This window comes from Dipodomys spectabilis, unplaced genomic scaffold (genome assembly GCF_019054845.1).
Source record: "Dipodomys spectabilis isolate Male_0828 unplaced genomic scaffold, ASM1905484v1 ptg000137l, whole genome shotgun sequence".
NCBI lineage: Eukaryota > Metazoa > Chordata > Mammalia > Rodentia > Heteromyidae > Dipodomys > Dipodomys spectabilis.
In genome coordinates this window covers 12,111,414-12,131,131 of record NW_024870814.1, presented here as the reverse complement: position 1 = coordinate 12,131,131, position 19,718 = coordinate 12,111,414, and the positions used below count along the sequence as shown (strand labels likewise).

Here is a 19,718-nt window from a genome sequence, read left to right as displayed (position 1 = left end):
TGACACTTTTCTTAGAAGAGCAGGCTTTACCTTCCCTTTTTCTTTTTTTTTAATTTTAATTTTTTGTGAAGATACTGTACAGAGGGGTTACAATTACATGGGCAAGATAATGAGTACATTTCTTATCAAGCATTGCAGCCTCCTCCTTTGTTTACCCTTCACATCCCTTCCCAGCCTCCCCCGCCCCCCCCACCCAATCCCCCCCGCACCGCACCAAAGTTGTAAAGTTCGTTTTCGACATGATAACTTGTACTTCTCATTACCTTCCTTTTTTCTTTTCTCACACTGCTGCACCCACCTGGTTATTTGCATATTGCTCTCTAAAGAGGACCTTCCTTTCTAAATCTGAGATAAAGGCTGAGCTCTGAACTTGCCTTGACCTGTCAAGACTCCTTATTTTACTCCAAAAATGAAGTCCTTGTCTCAGCTCCTGTGGCTGTTAATGCTCTGGATCCCTGGTAAGGACAAAGGGAGATGAGGAATGAGAGAGGGCAGAAGGGAGAGCTCTCAGGGCCCAGTTGTGCCTTATCCGTGTGTTAGATGTTCATGATAGGACAAATAATGTTTAGGTCTGAGAGAGTGAGAAACATTCCAGAATGAGTACCTGTGCTTGGGTAAAGACTCTGCTAGGAAGGAATACTGTCATTGACTTCTACAGACACTTTTGTGCTTCAAAAATATAACTTTTATTATTTAGCATTTTGAGTTTATAAATCAAATCATGACTATGAATAAGAAGCAATATTTACCTAAATAATAGTAATAAACACATGGCTCTCTATGATTATATATAACCTTGCACTTCTGTCTTATTATAATTTCAGGTTCCAGTGGAGATGTTGTGATGACCCAGACCCCGAGTTCCCTACCTGTCACCCTGGGGCAGCTGGCTTCCATCTCCTGCAGGTCTAGTCAGAGTCTCCTGCATAGTAATGGAAACACCTATTTGGACTGGTATCTGCAGAAGCCTGGCCAATCTCCACAACCTCTGATCTATTTGGTTTCCAAACGAGCATCTGGGGTCCCAGACAGATTCAGTGGCAGTGGGTCAGGCACAGATTTCACACTGACAATCAGCAGGGTGGAAGCAGAGGATGCTGGAGTTTATTACTGTTTTCAAAGTACACATGTTCCTCCCACAGTGATACAGCCTTGAACAAAAACCTACCATCTGGCTGGGTGAGCTGCCCTCATGGCTGGCTGGTCTGGGGAGCAGCCCAGCAGATTGTGTGAGTCTGCCTAAGAGGAAGATATTGAGGTCAATATAAGAGTGACTCTGAGTAGAGGTGAAGAGTTTATGACAATAAAACAAAATGCAATCTATAATGACCAGGAGAACAATTATCTGAATATAAAGACCAGGAGACTTCAGATAAACCATAAGGAATTTTTGAAAAATTTCTCTCTTTAGTAGTATTAGAACCAACCAATGATCTATGAATCGAATGACTTCTTTGATTTTATTCCCTTTGTAATGAAACATAATACTTCTTCAAGCACATCCAAGCCTACAACTTTAGCCTATCCTGTGCTTTCTGTTCAGAAGAAGCCCAGTTGTACCTTATCTAGCTTCTGCTCTGTGTGTTCATCAAACCCTGCCTAACCATCAAACCATTACCAGAGTTTTATCATTGACTCTTGGTTGGATCAACCTGAGAAAGTTACAAAATTGCACATAGCCAGTGGTCTCTGCATTCTGTGTCCTGGGGCTCTGGATCTAATTAAGAGAGTGGATTGGGGTCAAGCCTAGGAATATGCTTCATATGTCCCAGAAGTCTGAGACTGAGCCCTTGTTCAATGGGCACAGCATTCACAGTCCAACCTGTTCAACCTCCATGACTTCATATGAAAACCATGTCAAGAGTGAATCTTTCATATTTAAATGTGTCTGTTATCCACTTCCATCACTTTCAACATTTATCATTTCCTTGTAATGGGCCTTTCAAAGGCCTGGAACTATGACATTGCACAGGCTGGGACTTGGGGGATACCCTGACCTCCACCAGTGCCCAGTGTGCATCTACCTCAGATTGTGTAAACTGTTTCTGCATGATGCTCTCAAAGCCATTTGGAAAAAAATAGTAGCATGACGTTGGAAATGCTCTGAGCTCATCAGGGTATTACTCATAGGAAAAAATATAGATCTGGAATGTATATTAACAAATGGAATAGGCTTAAGTCACTCTTTGGAACGTCTTAACAGGAATAGTTAATGCCAAGTTTATCCACAACTGTAATATTCTGTAGAAGAGTAGTCAGAACAAAATCTCAGCTCACACCTCTGTCCAGGCATTTTACCAGGGCACTCAATGTCACCTCTCTGATTTTCAATTCTCACTAGGCTCCTCATTGTATAAGTCTGTATGAGTCACCAGAAAAGAAAAATAAATTATCACTGTGCTTCTAGCAGAATGCTGATGCTGTGTAATTGACAAGTCAGTTGTGATCACTAGTTCCTTTCTAAGAATTTTACCAATTGAGTTCTGAGTCTGGAGCTCACTTTGAGGAGTTTCCTGATGTTGAATCTAAGATCACAGCAACAAAAATTCATCATTGTACCTCCAGCACAGTGCTGATGTACAGTGATTGACATTAGCTGTCGTTACTACTTTCCATCTAAGAATTTTGCTGATTGAGTGATAGGTCTGGAACTCATTTGGAGGTATTTTCAAATACTATTATTGATTCTAAAATCATAGCAAAAAATTTCATTGTAATATGCTGATGAAAATGACAAATTACATTAAATATTTCCAGTCTACATTTGACATTTCTAGAAAACTTTTCTAGAAAACATGTATACGGGCAAATACACATATTGAAAATAACTGCGTAACAGTCATGTAGTTAAATATATACTTGGTTGCTCATTTTTTCTTCAGAAACCAGAATATTCCCATCATCTCTAAGCACTTGTTACAAAGGCAACAGTGCATACAACTCTGTCCAAGGAATGATGCTCTGTGTTTTATCAAGGAAACTAGTGTCCAGGGAATGTTTTAGAATGCATAATTTAGGAAAATTTTACTTCAGCAAATGCGATCCTTTAAGGAAAGTCATAGGCAACCCATCAACATTTTTCTTAATTAACAATCATTTTTGTTCATGGATGCTGAAGTGCAAATTCATAATTATTTCTGAATTGAATCATCCAATTCAAATGACTATTAAGAGATACGAATCACTCCACGAGAGCAGCTTTATCCTTTTAAAAGGCAGCACCTCCAAAAATCTAAGTAGTTCTAACAGAGCACTGACATTTCAAATCCCACATCTGTTAGCATAGATACACAGGGGTCCACTGGCAAAAAATTCTTAGTACTCAGGCCTTGTGGAAAAGCAAAATCTAAATGTTAGAAAATCCTATCCTTACATTTGTTTTAACATAAAAAGATATTGAAAAGATTGTGAAGTTATTGTCCTCTAAGAAAGAATAATATAATTAAAATGTGGTTTAATTAAAACGTGGTTTAAAAAGTATTTGCTTCTACAGCTTGGTCACTGGGTTGGACTTTCTCTAGGTACTTTCTGGAGATACTTTCTCTCTGTTTACTTCACATTCCTAAACTAGCTGTCTTGTGGTCCTATCTCCATTCTACTTGATTTCTTCTTCCTTCTGAGTCTCTGGGAATTCTCCATATAAGGTTGATCAAGGTAAATCTTACTTTTTTTGGTTTCCAACTAAGAGATCTGTGGCTTTTGTTACTGAAGTGTTTTGAAAATAGTTGCTTCATATATTTGGGGCATGTTTTAGTTAATCCATCAGCAGTATAAATAAAATGCATTTATACTAATCTTTTTGAGTCCTAAGTTGGTTTTCTGGAAGCTATTGTCTAAATTCCAAACTTTCACATTTCTTTGTTCTAGAGTAACAAGCCATAACGTTTGGTGAAAGTCAGGAGTTCCCTGATGTTCCTGCATTTCTTGCTTGTTCACACTAGTACAACCTATCAGAACACGTATACCATATCCATTCTGCCTCCTGGCAGCAGCACAGCTGGTCATATATTGAAAATGGAGAATGAGCGTTTTCTATATAGCTACTCCCAAGAGGATGGACCTGAGGAAGAATGAGAAATAGTGCAAAAAGTTGAGTATTAGAACTTTGATTCTAAGTATTCTCTTTTTATTTTTGTAATATTTTGCAAGACTGAGAATCTTGTTTCTAATTATATTTGCTGAATTTCAATATCTGACTAATTCCTTTTAATACTAATTTCCTACTGTTCTTGCCACCCATAGTCCTCTTGAAGACAATTTATTTCACCTGTCTCTACAACTGTGTTATCCCTGATGCCTATTTGCAGCCCCTAATGACCTTTGTCCTCTGCTGCATGCCTTTGTCCTACTCCTGTGTTCTGTACTGATCTTAGTACTGGCTAATTCTTTTCAGCCTGGACTTTGTGTGTGTGTGTGTGTGTGTGTGTGTGTGTGTGTGTGTGTGTATTGAAGTTGTCCCCCACTTTGTTCAACTCTGTGGGTACAACCTCAACTCATGTCAAACATGTGATCATGTGGAAATTGTCCAATCTGTAATGATGGTGGAGACGTAAGATTGAAGTCCAATGTCTGGGGACCAAAGCATGAAACCCCTGTGGTTGGGTGTCAAAGTGGTCCTGGTTGAAGTACTGTTGTGACATTTTGTATTATCAGTGAAAAATCTGTCAGATGGTGATTACTTCCATCTGGCTATCAATACTGGCTTTCATTTCTACCCATAGATGAAAGTGTTGTTTTCAAGTTATCCTCTATCTTTGTTTTTTTTTAAATGAATACAAAGTATCTTTTGATTCTTTCTAAATATCCTCTTACTAATCAGAACATGAATTAATGATATATAGTTTCTTTAGGGGGTTATAATATCCATCATAACTCATTTTCATAGCCAAAATTCCTCAAATTTGTTTATTGGAGGATATAACCATGCTGCATTCTAACACTTCCCACATTTGTCTCAACATGCCAAGCCATTTCCTTAAATTTTGGCAGCAGATGAGCCAGGCTTATTGAATAATTTCCCTGTCTTACACCTAAAACGAGCCATTTCTCCAATAAATACTTACTTATTCTTTTAGAGATCAGTATATTAGAAAGTAGAATGAGGAGAATGGTTTCTCTCATATGTGGCAGCTATAATTAGCCTATAGACTTATAAGTAAAAGTATGTAACTGATTGCATTAAATATAGTACTTTAAAAAATTTTTATTGTGAAAATACTATACAGAGGGTTTACAATTACTTGGGCAAGGTGATGAGTACATTTCTTATCAAGTATTGTTGCCTCCTCCTTTGTTTCCCCTTCCCATCCCTTCCACTTCCCTTACATCACCACCTCCCTCCATGGACCCATTGCAACAATGAGATGTACAAGATGTTATGTCAAAAATATAGTACTTTTAAAGGAGAATTCAAATAGTGTAATTCCTTAGAAAGGCAAAGACAAAGCCTAGCAAACTAACCACTAGAAAATTGGTACTTGCAAGAGCTATAGTAGAGCCAAGGGGAGATGAATTAAAGATGAGAACGAGGCAAGGGGGGAAATGCAAACAAGAACTTTAAATTATAGACCACAAAATGAAGAAAGTGAGTGTCAGCATGGGTAAGGGGATAGGGGAAACATTGAAAGGGGTGACATTGACCAAGATACACGATATTCATAAATGCCTTTGTTAAATGGCAACTCTTTGTACAACTACCGAAAGTCATTTAGAAAACAAGTTGTGGCACTAAAATTTTCACTCTCTCTATGTTAGGAAGCAGTAGCCTCTGTGTATTTATCTACACAATCGACTGATCTATGATGTATTTTTACACTTTCATTGTATCAATATACATTTAATTCATATTTCTATAAAACAAAGAAATTGTACTTGAGGTTTTAATTACAACCCCAAATCAGAGTTTATTCCAATATTCTCCGTTTTTATTTCTGTAATACTTTTGCAACAGTGAAAATTTTTTTTCTAATTATATTTGCTGAATGTCGATATCTGATTAATTCTTTTTAATACTAATTTCCTACTGTATGTGTCACCTATAGTCCTCTTGAAGACAATTTACTTCACATGGCTCTACAATTATGTTAGCCCTGATAGCCCTTTCCTGCCCACAATGATCTTTGTTCCTTTGTGTGTACCTTTGTCCTACTAGTGCGTTCTGTACCAATATTAGTTCTGGCTAATCCTTGTCAACCTGAACTTTGTGTGTATGCTTCTCTGTGTGTGAGTGTGTGTGTGTGTGTGTGTGTGTGTGTGTGTGTGTGTGTGCGTGCACTGAAGTTGTTCCCAATTTTGTACAATTCTGTGGGGACAACCTTAACACATTGCACTCTAACTTAAACAGCCTGAGATCTTCTTTCACTTATCATAATGTGGATATGCTTTCCATATTTTGGACCTCAAAACTGTGAGCAACATTCCACCTTACCCTTTTGCTTGATTCCTTGGATTACTTTCAGAACCTGGTTGGCTCCCAGGCTCTAAACAAAATGATTAAATATTGCTTTCTGTTTTGAACAAAATTTAAAAATATAAGTGATATAAGAACATGCAGGTTTTCTTGGAACAATTGGATTAAAGGATAAAATTAAATTTATGATGTAGAGAACATCTCATCCTTGACTTATGTATAATCTTTGAGTAAAGATAAGTAGGATGCATGAACAGACATCCATGCATACAAGAGATAAATAACATAAAAGTACCAAATGACAGAGCTAAAAAGAACCAGAGGATCTGCAGAGGTAGGAAGAAAATGGTTTGTGATGTTGGATATTCTAGAAGGAGATGATAGGAAAGAGTGTTCAGAAGTGGAAGGCATGCCACGGATTGGGAGAAGTTCTTTACTAGCCATACAACGGACAAGGGTCTCATATCTAAAACATACTTGGAACTCAAAAAATTAAACCCCCCAACAACGAATTCTCAAAGAAACAACTGCCCAATAAATAAGTGGGCGAAAGACTTAAAGAGAAACTTCTCTGAAGAAGAAAGAAGGATGGCCAATAGACACATGAAGAAATGTTCAACATCCCTAGCCATAAAAGAAATGCAAATCAAAACAACATTCAGATATCACCTCACTCCAGTTAGAATGGCAAAAATCAAGAACTCTAACAACAACAGATGCTGGAGGGGATGTGGACAGAAAGGAACCTTACTTCATTGTTGGTGGGAATGTAAACTTGTTCAACCACTTTGGAAAGCAGTATGGAGGTTCCTCAAAAGACTTCACATAGAGCTCCCCTATGACCCAGCAATCCCACTTTTGGCCATTTACCCTAATGTTTACAAACAAGACCACACTAAAGCTACCAGCACAACTATGTTTATTGCAGCATTATTTACCATAGCTAAGATCTGGAACCAACCCTGATGCCCCTCAGTAGATGAATGGATCAAGAAAATGTGGTATATATACAAAATGGAATTCTATGCCTCCATCAGAAAGAATTACATTGCCCCATTTGTTAGGAAATGGAAAAACTTGGAAAAAATTATATTAAGTGAAGTAAGCCAGGCCCAAAGAAACGTAGGTCCCATGGTTTCCCTTATTTGTAATATCTAGTATATGTATGAGTCAAGCGGAAAAGGTTAGATAATGTGATGTCAGGAAAATGAACCCTTAGATGTGTATTTTAATGTTTTTTTCTTTCATGCATGTGTTTCTAACACATTCATAAGATTATCTCTTTGTTGCTTTGTATGTCCCTCCCCCACAGTATAACCCCTGCTTTCACTATATTTGATGTCAGTATAACTTGTGGAGGAGATGGGGAAAAACCAGTTGTTTAAGGATAAAGGTGGACCTGTTGCAACAATGAGAAGTACAAGTTGTCATGTCCAGAACGAGCTTTACAACGTTGGTGCGGGGAGGGGGGGGATGGGGGGGGGGAAGGAGAAGGATTAGGATTAGGGGGGGAGGGGGGAGGCTGGGAAGGGATGTGAAGGGTAAACAAAGGAGGAGGCTGCAATGCTTGGTAAGAAATGTACGCATTATCCTCCCATGTAACTGTAACTCCTCTGTACAGTATGTTCACAAATAAAATTAAATTAAATTAAAAAAAAAAAAAGAAGTGGAAGGCATGAAAAACGAAATCAAAACAGAACTTAGAAAGTGGCAAAACCTCCCATGCTGCTGCATTGGAAAGATCAACCTTGTGAAAATGGCAATACTTCTCAAGGCTATCTACAAATTCAATGTTATACCTATCAATATTCCAACCTCATTCTACAAGGAAATAGAAGAGGCAATCCAAAAATTCATATGGAACAATAAAAGACCTGAAATAGCAAAAATGTTCCTTAACAGAAAGAACAGTGATGGAGGAATATCAATACCAAATTTCAAACTGTACTACAAAGCCATAATAATCAAAGCAGCTTGGTACTGACACAAGAACAGACCTCAGGATCAATGGAATAAAATTGAAAACCCAGAAATGAACCTACATACAAATACTGATCTTCGATAAGGGAGCTGAAAATAGAATGGAAGAAACACAGCCTCTTCAGTAAATGGTGTTGGCAATATTAAGCAGATACTCTGAAAACATTAGAGGATGGAATAGGAGAAACCCTAGGTCTCCTTGGCACAGGCTGAAAATTTCTTAATAGGGACCCAGAAACACAACAAATCAAACAAAGGTTGGACAAATGGGATTGCATGAAGTTGCAGAGCTTCTGCATGGCAAAGAACATAGCTAGCAAGATCGATCAATAGAAAGCCCACAGATTGGGAGAAAATCTTCACAAGCCATACAATGAACAAGGGTCTCATCTAAAATATACCTGGAACTCAACCAATTAAATCCCCCAACAACAAATCTTCAAAGAAACAACTGCCCAATAAATAAGTGGGCTAAAGACTTAGAAACTTCTCTAAAGAGGAAAAAAGGATAGCCAATAGAAACATGAAGAAATGCTCAACCTCCCTAGCCATAAAAGAAATGTAAATCAAAACAACACTGAGATACCACCTCACCCCAGTTAGAATGGCTATAATCAAGAACTCTAATTAAACAACAGATGCTGGAGGGGATGTGGACAGAAGGGAACCTTACTGCATTGTTGGTGGAAGTGTAAACTTGTTCAACCACTTTGGAAAGTAGTATGGAGGTTCTTCAAAAGACTCCACATAGAGCTCCTCTATGACCCAGCAATCCCACTTTTGGGCATTTACCCAAATGATCACAAACAAGACCATACTAAAGCTACCAGCACAATTATGTTTATTGCAGCATTATTTACCATAGCTAAGATATGGAACCAACCCACATGCCCCTCAGTAGATGAATGGATCAAGAAAATGTGGTATAAATACACAATGAAATTCTATGCCTCCATCAGAAAGAATGGCATTGCCCCATTTGTTAGGAAATGGAAAGACTTGGAAAAATTATATTAAGTGAAGTAAGCCAGGCCCAAAGAAACATAGGCCCCATGGTTTCCCTTATTGTCAATAACTAGTATATGTCTGAGACAAGCAGAAAAAGTCAGATAAGTTGATTTTAGGTGAAATGAAACCCAAGATAAGTATTCAAATGATTTTTTTCATGCGATTGTTTCTAGCATATTTATAAGATTATTTGTTGCTTTGTATGTCCCTCCCCCATGGTATAACCCCTGCTTTCAGTGTATTTGATGTTGGTATAATTTGTGGAGGAGAAGGGAAAAAACAAATCGTTTAACTAGGGATACAGGTGGACCCATTGCAACAATGAGAAGTACAAGTCTTTATGTTGAAAATGAACCTTACAACTTTGGTGGAGGAGGAGGAGGATTTGGTGGGGGAGGAGGATGGGAATGGATGGAAGGGAAGCAAAGGAGGAGGCTACAATGCTTGATAAGAAATGTACTCATTATCTTGCCCATGTTAGTGTAACCCCTCTGTATGGTATTTTCACACACACACACACACACACACACACACACACACACACACAAAAGAAGTGGAGGGCAGCAACCACACATCTCTAGATGACAAGTACCAATGACAATGTTTGGGCTCCTCTATATAGATCATGACACTGTGTTTCGTATAATTATCATTTTCTCTATTTTACACTTCTATATATAGGGACATGTCTATGACTATCTATTTATGAATTATCTATTTATGTCTATGTACCAGTCTATTTATCTGACTGTCTATGCATCTTTCTGAAGCATGTCTGTTTGTCTATCTATCAGCTTAGATCTCATTTGCCACTTACTGCTTGTGATAATGATTTATTTCACTCAGAGCATAAGACATTGAGAAAGAAAAGGGAATCTCTTTGGTCTCAGCAATAGTCACAGTTCTCAAATTCAGCAGAACTACTTAAATTTCTTAACATTTTCCTCATGTGATTCCATAATAAGATATCTGAGATTTAAAAAAAAACAAAAGTTACCAAGTAAAGGATGCCAGGACGCATGAATTGAGCAGAAGACACTACCCACAGGATGCTAGAGTGATTCTGTCCTGTGGTTCTCAGGACAAAACAAGTTCTTTTAGGCAAATCTGTTTAATTCTGGCATGATCCAGATAGTCTGAGGACTCAGAACTCTTCTGGGCGGTATAGAGATAAGATAGCCCTTTCTTTGCCCACTCCTGTCTAGCTCCTGCTGATTTTTATGCGTCCAGAACACAGTCCTTTGTCTTAAGAATTTCTGAAAAAGCTGCTTCCCTGTGCAACAATCATTTTCAGTCACAACACATCATGGATCTGAGGGTCCCTGCTCAGTTCCAAGGGATCCTACTAATCTGGCTCCCGGGTAAGAAAGGACAGCAATGGGAATTTCATCAGCTCAATGTGGTCATGAAACATGAAACATGCATAATTTTGTGAATATTGGATTCTGTGTTTCTATGTCAGGGACCAGATATGACATCCAGTCTCCATCCTCCCTGCCTGTATCTCAAGGAGACAAGTCACTATCACTTGCCAGGACAGTCAGGATATTAGCTATAACTTACATTAGTATCTGAAGAAACCAGGGAATCCTCCAAGGTTCTTAATCACTTATTCATCCAATTTGTGCTATGGGGTCCCATCGAAGTTCGGTGGCAGTGGATCTGGGACAGATTATTTTCTCAGCATCAGCAGCCTACAATCTAAAGATGTTGCCACTTATCACTGTCAAGAAGAATATAAAAGTCTTTCCAGAGTGTTACAAGTCATCAAACCTTCCAGGAAAGCAGATGTTTGAGGCTGGGCTGCCCCAGCTGCGCCCTCTGGTGTTTCTGTTATTTTCAGACACAGTCAGATGCTCAAGTTCAGTAAGCCATTTTAGAAGAAGGTCTGTGAACTTCTGTTTTATTCAAACACCCTTTCCTACTCTTCATCCTAGAAAGGCCTCCAGAACAGTCTCTTCCTATTCAAAGCAGATGTAGATCATTATTCCTCAGTAGTGTAGGTTATGACGTTAGTTTTGATTTACCGGGCAAAGGAAAAACCATTCTAGGTATTAGGAACAGCATTGTTACTGTTGTTATTGTTGTTCCTAGTAAAAGGTAATCATAATTTAAACTACATGAAGCAACTGATTCACACATAATAATATTTTGTAGTGTCAGACATGATATTATGCTTCAATAAGGTTTATATTGTATAATATAATTTGATATTTGTATATAATAATTTGTATATAATATAATTTGTATAATATGATTTGCAATTGGCATATCAACAATCATAAGATCTCGTTTCTTTGTGGAGAATTTTTAAAGACCTGGGGGTTTGACAATCAAATATTACTGGAAATGGGAAATTCTTCCTTGCACCAGCCCATCTTCACAGCCAAGAAATCATAGATGAAAACTTCTAAAAAATGAGTTTAAATCTTTTCTCTTTTTGAGGTGATTATCTCAGTTATTTTATCACAGTGATGGAAAGCTGACCAATATAATGGGTAGGCTAATCCTTATTGTCAACTGGTTTAGACTGAGAAATGTCAAGGAAATTAGCTCTGAGAAATGTCAAAGAAATGGCTCATTCTGAAGAGGTGTCCATGTATATGTTTCTAGATCAATCATGTGGGCTCTGCCAAAATGCCTAGATTCATCACTTGAAAGGTTAGCAGTGAAGGACTATTACTGGGAAGTTGTAAAAGCATGGTATGGGCTTAGTTGGAGTAACTACACGACCAGTAGACATGACCTTGGGACTCTATCTTGCCCTGATCACTTCCTATCTTCCCTTGGCTTCTTGTCTGCCCTGAGTTGAGTACCTCTGTTAGATGGTCCTATCCTATGATGTTCTGCCTCACCATAAGCCAAGAAAGCTTAGGACAATAAACTTAAAGCTCTGAAACTATGAGTTCAAATAACATTTCCTTCCCTTAAGTTGTTCCTGTCAGTTAATTGGTTTTAGACAACAAACTTTATGAACATACCCATATCTACTGACTAACAATCTATACTTTAAGCAGGTAACAAGGATCCAAAGAAGGTTCCAGAAACACTGATTTAGGACAAATCTATTCTCACTAAGGAGATCTTAACTTAGCAAAAATTATTTAGGTACACAAATATTTATCCAGTGATCTCATGTCTCAAAAGAATAATGGTTTTTAGAAGCTTGAGGGTAGATGAGTACTAAAGTTGCTAAAAGATATTGCTTATGATCCCAATAAACTTCCAAAAGAAATAAGGGAATTAAATTTGAATCCACATTGGCAAAATTGTTATCAAGAAGCTTTCTTTTTTTTTTTTGTCAGTTTGGGGACTTGAACTCTGGGCCTGGGTGCTGTCTCTCAGCATTTCAGCTCAAGGCTACCACTTGAGCCACAGCACCACTTCCAGTTTTCAGGTGGTTTATTGGAGATTAGAGTCTCATGGTCTGAAAAAAAAAAAGAATCTCATGATCTTTCCTGCGCGGGCTGGCTTTGAACTGTGATGGTCAGATCTCATCCTCCTGAGTAGCTAGGATTACAGGCGTGAGCCACAGGCACCTGGCTTCAAGAAGCTTTTTTTACTGGGACTCTGCACAACTCTTGAGATAATCAAGTAGCTTAACAAAACTAAACAAAACAAAGCCAAAACTCCAAATGAATATTCTGCCAACTGCTATGTCAAAAAGCTGCTACATGATGGCAAAAGGATCTCACAAAGAGCAAAAAAACTATGGCCTTAGGAACCCTGGGGAACAAGGGGCATTGCTACCCCCTTCTCAACAGGAGCTCCAAGCTAGAGGGCTCTCTGTCAGGTTTTGATGGCTCACATGACAGCTGGGACCATGTTTATAGAGGAGGCTATGTCTCTTCATGTGCAAATTTCTGACTATTTTATATTTTCTTTGTCAACTACAATTACACCTCACAAGAGTGACACACCAGGATTCTTGTAGTGAAGTCATTAAGTCCAATTCAGAAAAGTGAGGGAAGGAGTGTGGACCCCACAGATATGCAGCCCTAAAGGGAGCATGTGCACACATCATGTCCAGTTATGGGAGGTGAGAGGGGGCTGCAGTGTCAGTGCTGTCCCCAGCAGGTCCCCAGGGTCCTCTGCTTGTCCTCAAGGGCACAGACTGGGTTCTGAGCTTCATGATGCTCAAGCTAAGAGTGAAAAAGGGCTACTTACATGGTGACATGCCCATTGTTCTGCAGAATGTTTTCTCAGTATAAGAATTTAAAATGACCCAGGAGCCAGTGGCTCAGACCTGTAATCCTAGCTACTCAGGAGCCTGAGATTTGAGGATCTTGGTTCAAAGCCAACTGGGCAAGAACATCTGTGAGACTCTTATCTCCAATTAACCACCAGAAAACTGGAAGTGGTGCTGTGGCTAAAGTGATACAGTGCTCGCTTTGAGTGCTAACACAGACTCCAGTGGATTTCAGACTGTCCTGAGGACCCTGCTGACTCTCCTCTTTATCCCAGCCCCTCAAAAGCAATGAGAATACCTCTGGAGCATCCTTCCCACATTCAGCCCTGCTCTGAAGTCTGGGTCTCTCAGACTTGCAAAGTGGTCCCAGATTTCATTCCAGCTCATGTCCCCCACTCTCCTTTCCTGAGTGTACCTCCTGTACTGATTGTAGGTGGAAAGGACTTCTGATCCCCACTTGTTCCTGATTTTTAACCTCATCTGTCAGCTAGTCAGCTTCTTGCCTCCCAACCCTAGACAGTGTATGTGTGCCCACAGCTCTGGTTTGAGGCCATTGTTCTAAACTCTCCATGTTTTCCAGTGTCTAAATCTGTGTGGACTTCAAATTCACAATTCCATGTCCTGGAGCATAGATCAGGAGAATTTAATATGTTATCTTCAGAGCTTGACTTCTTTCAACACTCCTTGAGTAGCAGCTTTTGGTGTCTGTCTTCCTCTTCCTATCAATATATCCCCAACAATTTACCAGGTGTTTTTCACAATTACACAGTATCCAGCTGCCATCTTTTTATTTGAACCAGCTTCGTCTTTCAGTGCATGGTAGAGAAGTGAATCTGTACCAGAAAAGGTATTAGGGGCTATTCAAGGGAACAGATGATAAGATTAGAAGTGAAATTTTAGAGGAGTGGAGGGAATGGTATAGCTTTTAGGTAGGATTATAAATCACCATAATAGGAGGGAAGAAGAAAATTGTAAAAATCTTCCTGAAGCAGTTCTGTTAGCATATGCTACAGAGATCAGTTGGCCCAGTCCTCATCTCTGTCTGCATCTCATGGAGACAGAGTTGCCATCACTTGCAGGGCCAGTCAGCGTATTAGCAATGATTTACATTGGTACCAACAGAGAGCAGGGAAAGCTTCAAAACTCCTGATCAGTTACACAACTACTTTGCAATCTGGGGTCCCATCAAGGTTCAGGGAGGTCAATCTGGAACAGATTTCACTCTCACCATCAGCAGCCTGCAGCCTGAAGATGTTGCTACTTATTACTGTCAACAGAGTAATAGTTACTTTCCCACAGTAATATTAACAATAACATAAACCTCCAGGGAAGCAAAGGTGAGAGGCTGGGCTGCCCCATCTGCTTATCATGGTGCTTGCATCTGCTGATAGAGCTTTTCAGATGCAGCCAAATGTTGAAGGTCACTGGAAAGTATTGGATAGGCATCTCCACACCCTAACCCTCTGTCCTTCTGCTCATCCCAAGCAGCACACACCTGACAATGCCTCTTCTAACTTTATAAGAACACACATCTGTACTCCTGTGTGGTCCATATTGTGCTAAAATTCTGCAATCACTCAATGAAGAATTGATTCTAGGTATGTCAAAGCAGATTTTTGAAAGGAAGACAATATGGCTTGTGAAAAATATTTTAAAAAATAATTTTGTAAAGAAAAATAGTCATTAAAAAGTATGATTGCCATGGAATAATTGTATTTGAAGTAATATGATGTTAGGGTATATGTTCATATTGTACAATGTTTTAATAATACAATTAGACAATCAGTCATCACTTAAAACACCAAATTTTTTGTAGTCAGCAGATTTTCTTTTCTTCAGCACATGAGATCTTTTTTTTGGCTTTCATAATTTTTAATATGTTTTGTCTTTTCTTTTTTGTACCAGGGATTTCAAGTAACATTTTTACAACACATCCAATGCTTTTAACTAGTTACCAAATATTAATTTATCTTGAATGCTGAATGTCAAATCGATCATTATTCTCCATGTGATTCTCTCATCCCATGACAATAAAAATGGAATGATTTTTTTTTGAAACTTGAGGAAATATAATGGCAAAAAATAATAAAAAATTTGTAATTCTGCTTTGGAAACTGCAGAAAGAATTTTTCTGTTGTTTGACCTCAGATTATTAAAGCACACTTGATTTCTAGCCCAATTCAAATAAATCCACATATAGCTAAATAAAAATAGGCAATATGTGAATAAATAGAACATATTTAAGACATTTATAAACTATATACTAGGTACAGTTACATAGTGACATATATTACACCAATGTTTACCAGTTTAATCAGAAAAAGGTCTTCCATGTACCATGCAGATGTAATAAGAGCTATAAATTCATATTTAGTATTTATATATAGAACTATACATGGAAGAAAGGGGTTGAGTAGAGGGATGGGGTAGAAAAATGAAAGAGGTGACATTGATCAAGATACATCATATGTATGAACTATGTTTAATGGTCACTCTTTTATACAACCACCTATATATAATAAAAATATAATTAAAAACAAAAAATGTGTATGAAATTCTCATTTGTCATGACACTCATCTCTGTCTGTCAGACAGGATGTGGATGGATAGGGTTGGATCTCATCTGATTCAGAAAATCCACAGTAAAGCAGAGAGGGAGAGGACTGCTGGGAAATGACCTTCTTGAAGAGACTGTGATGACAGGAGCTCACAACTAATTGCCTAAGACCATATTCGCACATGCTTCTTCCTATCAGCAGCTTGTAACCATAGCCAGTTACACTCAGTCTCAGTCCATGGAAAATGAATATTTGCATGACATATGTAAAGGACACTTCTCGAGCAAAACTTCTTGACATATAAGAAGCAACATAACTGAACATGGATGCAATATTATTTTTTGTCAGCATCACTTAGAGCATGTTACAAACACAAAATTACAAAATGACCTCAGATGTACTGATTTTGAATCTGCACTTCAGCAAGTTAACAAATGATCCCTGTGAGGTTTAGGAAGAGTTGTATTAAGATGAGTATCAGAGGTAGAGATTTACTTTTTATACACCAGTCTATTTAAGAGTATTTCTATTTAAACCACTTCTTTCATACCCTCCTCTCTCCCCTCTCTCTCCCCCTTTCTCTCTCAATCTCTTTCTCTCTCTCTTACTCTCTCTCTCTCACACACATACACACACACATACACAGATCTTTGTCAATCATTTACTAAAACAAAGTTATTGGCACAAATTCTGAATAAAGAAGAGTGTTGCTTAACGCACAGTGTTAGAAATAAAAGTCCACTATGTAGTATCCTCATCTGTCTGTGCTCAGGTAAGGCCTGTCCTGTCGTGCTAAAATAGTGTTAGTAAAGAGGGAACAAGCTGCAGATGAGATGGCCAAGCATATGATTGTGGTAACTTCATAACAAATGACTATTATGAGAACTGACTCAATCCATGAGAGCAGCTTTAATCCTCCTGATAGCAGGAAATCTGACAGCCTGCTCACTTCCCATAAGGCATCACTGCTCAAGGCCAAGTGGGGTCCATTGAGCCATCAGAATGTCTCTTTCTCCATGTTCACCTTCTTCACAAGCACAGAGATTTTGGAGACAAGAAGTAGAGACAGAGCATCTGACACAAATAAACAAAGACTAATTAACTAGATTGGTACTGCAGACATTTAAAGATTTTATATTAATTAAAGGTAATGAGAAATATATTTATACAAACATGTATTAATATAATTATCTTGAAGTAGTCACATTAGTACATTTCAACTCAACATCTCCATGTATGAGTATAATACATCTTGATTGAATTCAAACTTCTATTACATTCCAGGTAGGATTTTTAAGAAATAGGTTGATTAATTAATTAAATATAGTACAGGATATTGTTGTATCAAAATGGTTACATTGAATATACATATATATGAATATATATTCACACTTTCATGAATAAATATTTCTGTCATATTTTTCATTTTAAGACAATTTGGTCATTACCTATAAGAGAAAAAATTGCTCTCCCTGTCAATTTTTTTGCCCTAAGTCTTAACAGGAATTTCCTATGGAAACAGACTTTCTAACACTTGTAGTTAAATCCCTGAACAGATCATCTGGTAACTATGGATATCAGATGCCTCTTCATCTACTCAACTCTCTGCTCTTAGTGGTCAATTCCCTTGAGGATCACTGAGGAAAGAGGGTACTGTGCCTTTCCCTATACTAACTGAGGAGATTCATGGGAGCTAAGGCATGATATCTATTCATTTCCTAGAGATGATCCTGGACATAAGCCTGCCTACCATTGGGTACTGATACTGTTCTAAGGGGTGAGAGCATGTGCACCCTATACTTCTTGGAGAAACAGAACTTTTACAGTGGGATCCTTCTTTCTAGTGCTGCAGAAACCATGTAATTTTTTTTTTTTTTTGGTTATTACCAAACACTGAACACTTCTGTTGTCACTTTTCTTAGAAGAGCAGGCTTTATCCTCCATTTTTCTTTCCTCACACTGTTGCCCCCACCTGGCTATTTGCATATTGCTCCCTAAGGAGGACCTTCCTTTCTAAGTCTGAAATAAAGGCTCAGCTATGATCTTGCCTTGACCTGTCTAGACTCCTCATTTCACTCCTAAAAATGAAGTCCTTGTCTCAGCTCCTGTGGCTGTTAATGCTCTGGATCCCTGGTAAGAGCAATGGAGATGAGGAATGAGAGTGGGTGGGAGGGTGAGCTCTTAGCACCCATGGTGCCCAATCCACGTTTTAGACATGCAGGTCTTGTTATCCATGATGGGGCAAATGGAGAAAAGGTCTTAGATAGTTAGAAACATTCCCGAAAGTGCTAGAGCTTATGCTTGGATACATATTCTGCTGGTTGAGAAGACTGTTGGTGACTCCTAAAGACTCATTTATGGTTTAAAACGTCTGATCTTTAATTTTTGCTATTTTTACATTCTGAATCAAGGCATGATATGAATAAAATGAAATATATATCAAAATATAAGTAGTACATGAGTGTCTGTCTATAGTTGTGAATAACCTTGCATTTCTTCTTATTCTAATTTCAGGATCCAGTGGAGATGTTGTGATGACCCAGACTCCAAGTTCCCTGTCTGTCACACTGGGAGAGTCGGCCTCCATCTCGTGCAAGTCTAATCATAACCTTCTGTATGAAGATGGACACATCTACCTCGATTGGTTCCTGCAGAAGCCAGGCCAGATTCCACAACTCTTGATCTATAAGGCTTCCAACAGAGCATCTGGGGTCCCTGTCAGATTCAGTGGCAGTGGGTCAGGCACAGATTTCATACTGAAAATCAGCAGGGTAGAGGCTGAGGATATTGGAGTTTATTACTGCTTGCAACGCACACATTATCCTCACACAGTGATACAGCCCTGAACTAAAACCTCCCTTCTGACTAGGGCAGCTGTGCTCATGCATTGGTGGTCTGGAGAACAGCTGAGCATATTGTCTCAGGCACTATGTCAGTGTGAGAGTGACTCTAAGTGGAGATGAAAAGTCTGTGTCAATGAGACAACATACAATCTACAACGACCAGGAGAATAATCATGCAAGCACAAAAAACAGGAGATATCAGATAAATCTAGTTGTTTGTGTGGTACTGAGGTTTGAGCTAATGACTTCACAAGTTCTCTTCCATTTCTGCTACACATCCAGACTTTTACTTCTTGTTGTTTTGTTTGTTGGTTTTTGTTTTTTCAGGTCAGTTTCTGTGGTTTGTTTGTCTGGGTCACAAATCCAGTCTTTAATTCACTCACTGCATTTTTCTCCTGTTTGACACTAGAAGAGATGGCTGACATAGGAACATGCATGTTTACAGAGAAGTGTAATGTGAGTAGACTTCAGATCATAGGAGAGAAAATACCTTGGCTTTTGAAGAAGAACATTTTGGGATAAGAAGGATAGAGTCATTGGAACTGGGGTGAGGTGGAATCTCAATGTTGTTTTGATTTGCATTTCTTTTATGGCCAGAGGAATTGAGCATTTCTTCATGTGTCTATTGGCCATTCTTATTTCCTCTTCAGAGAAGTCTCTCTTTAAGTTGTTAGCCCACTCATTAATGGGTATGTTGTTTCTTTCAAGATTTGTTTTTAGGGGATTTAATT

At 38.4% G+C, this 19,718-nt stretch overlaps 1 pseudogene and 2 gene segments (V, D, J or C); 2 read left to right on the top strand and 1 right to left on the bottom strand.

The window, feature by feature from the left end:
* Positions 1-19,718, bottom strand: part of LOC122116639 — a 1,030,500-nt pseudogene that overhangs the window by 742,429 nt on the left and 268,353 nt on the right.
* LOC122116657 lies at positions 347-3,305 on the top strand. The segment is given in 2 exon segments: positions 347-458; positions 825-3,305. Coding segments are annotated over 2 exon segments (381 nt in total).
* Positions 18,198-18,990, top strand: LOC122116823. The segment is given in 2 exon segments: positions 18,198-18,277; positions 18,659-18,990. Coding segments are annotated over 2 exon segments (381 nt in total).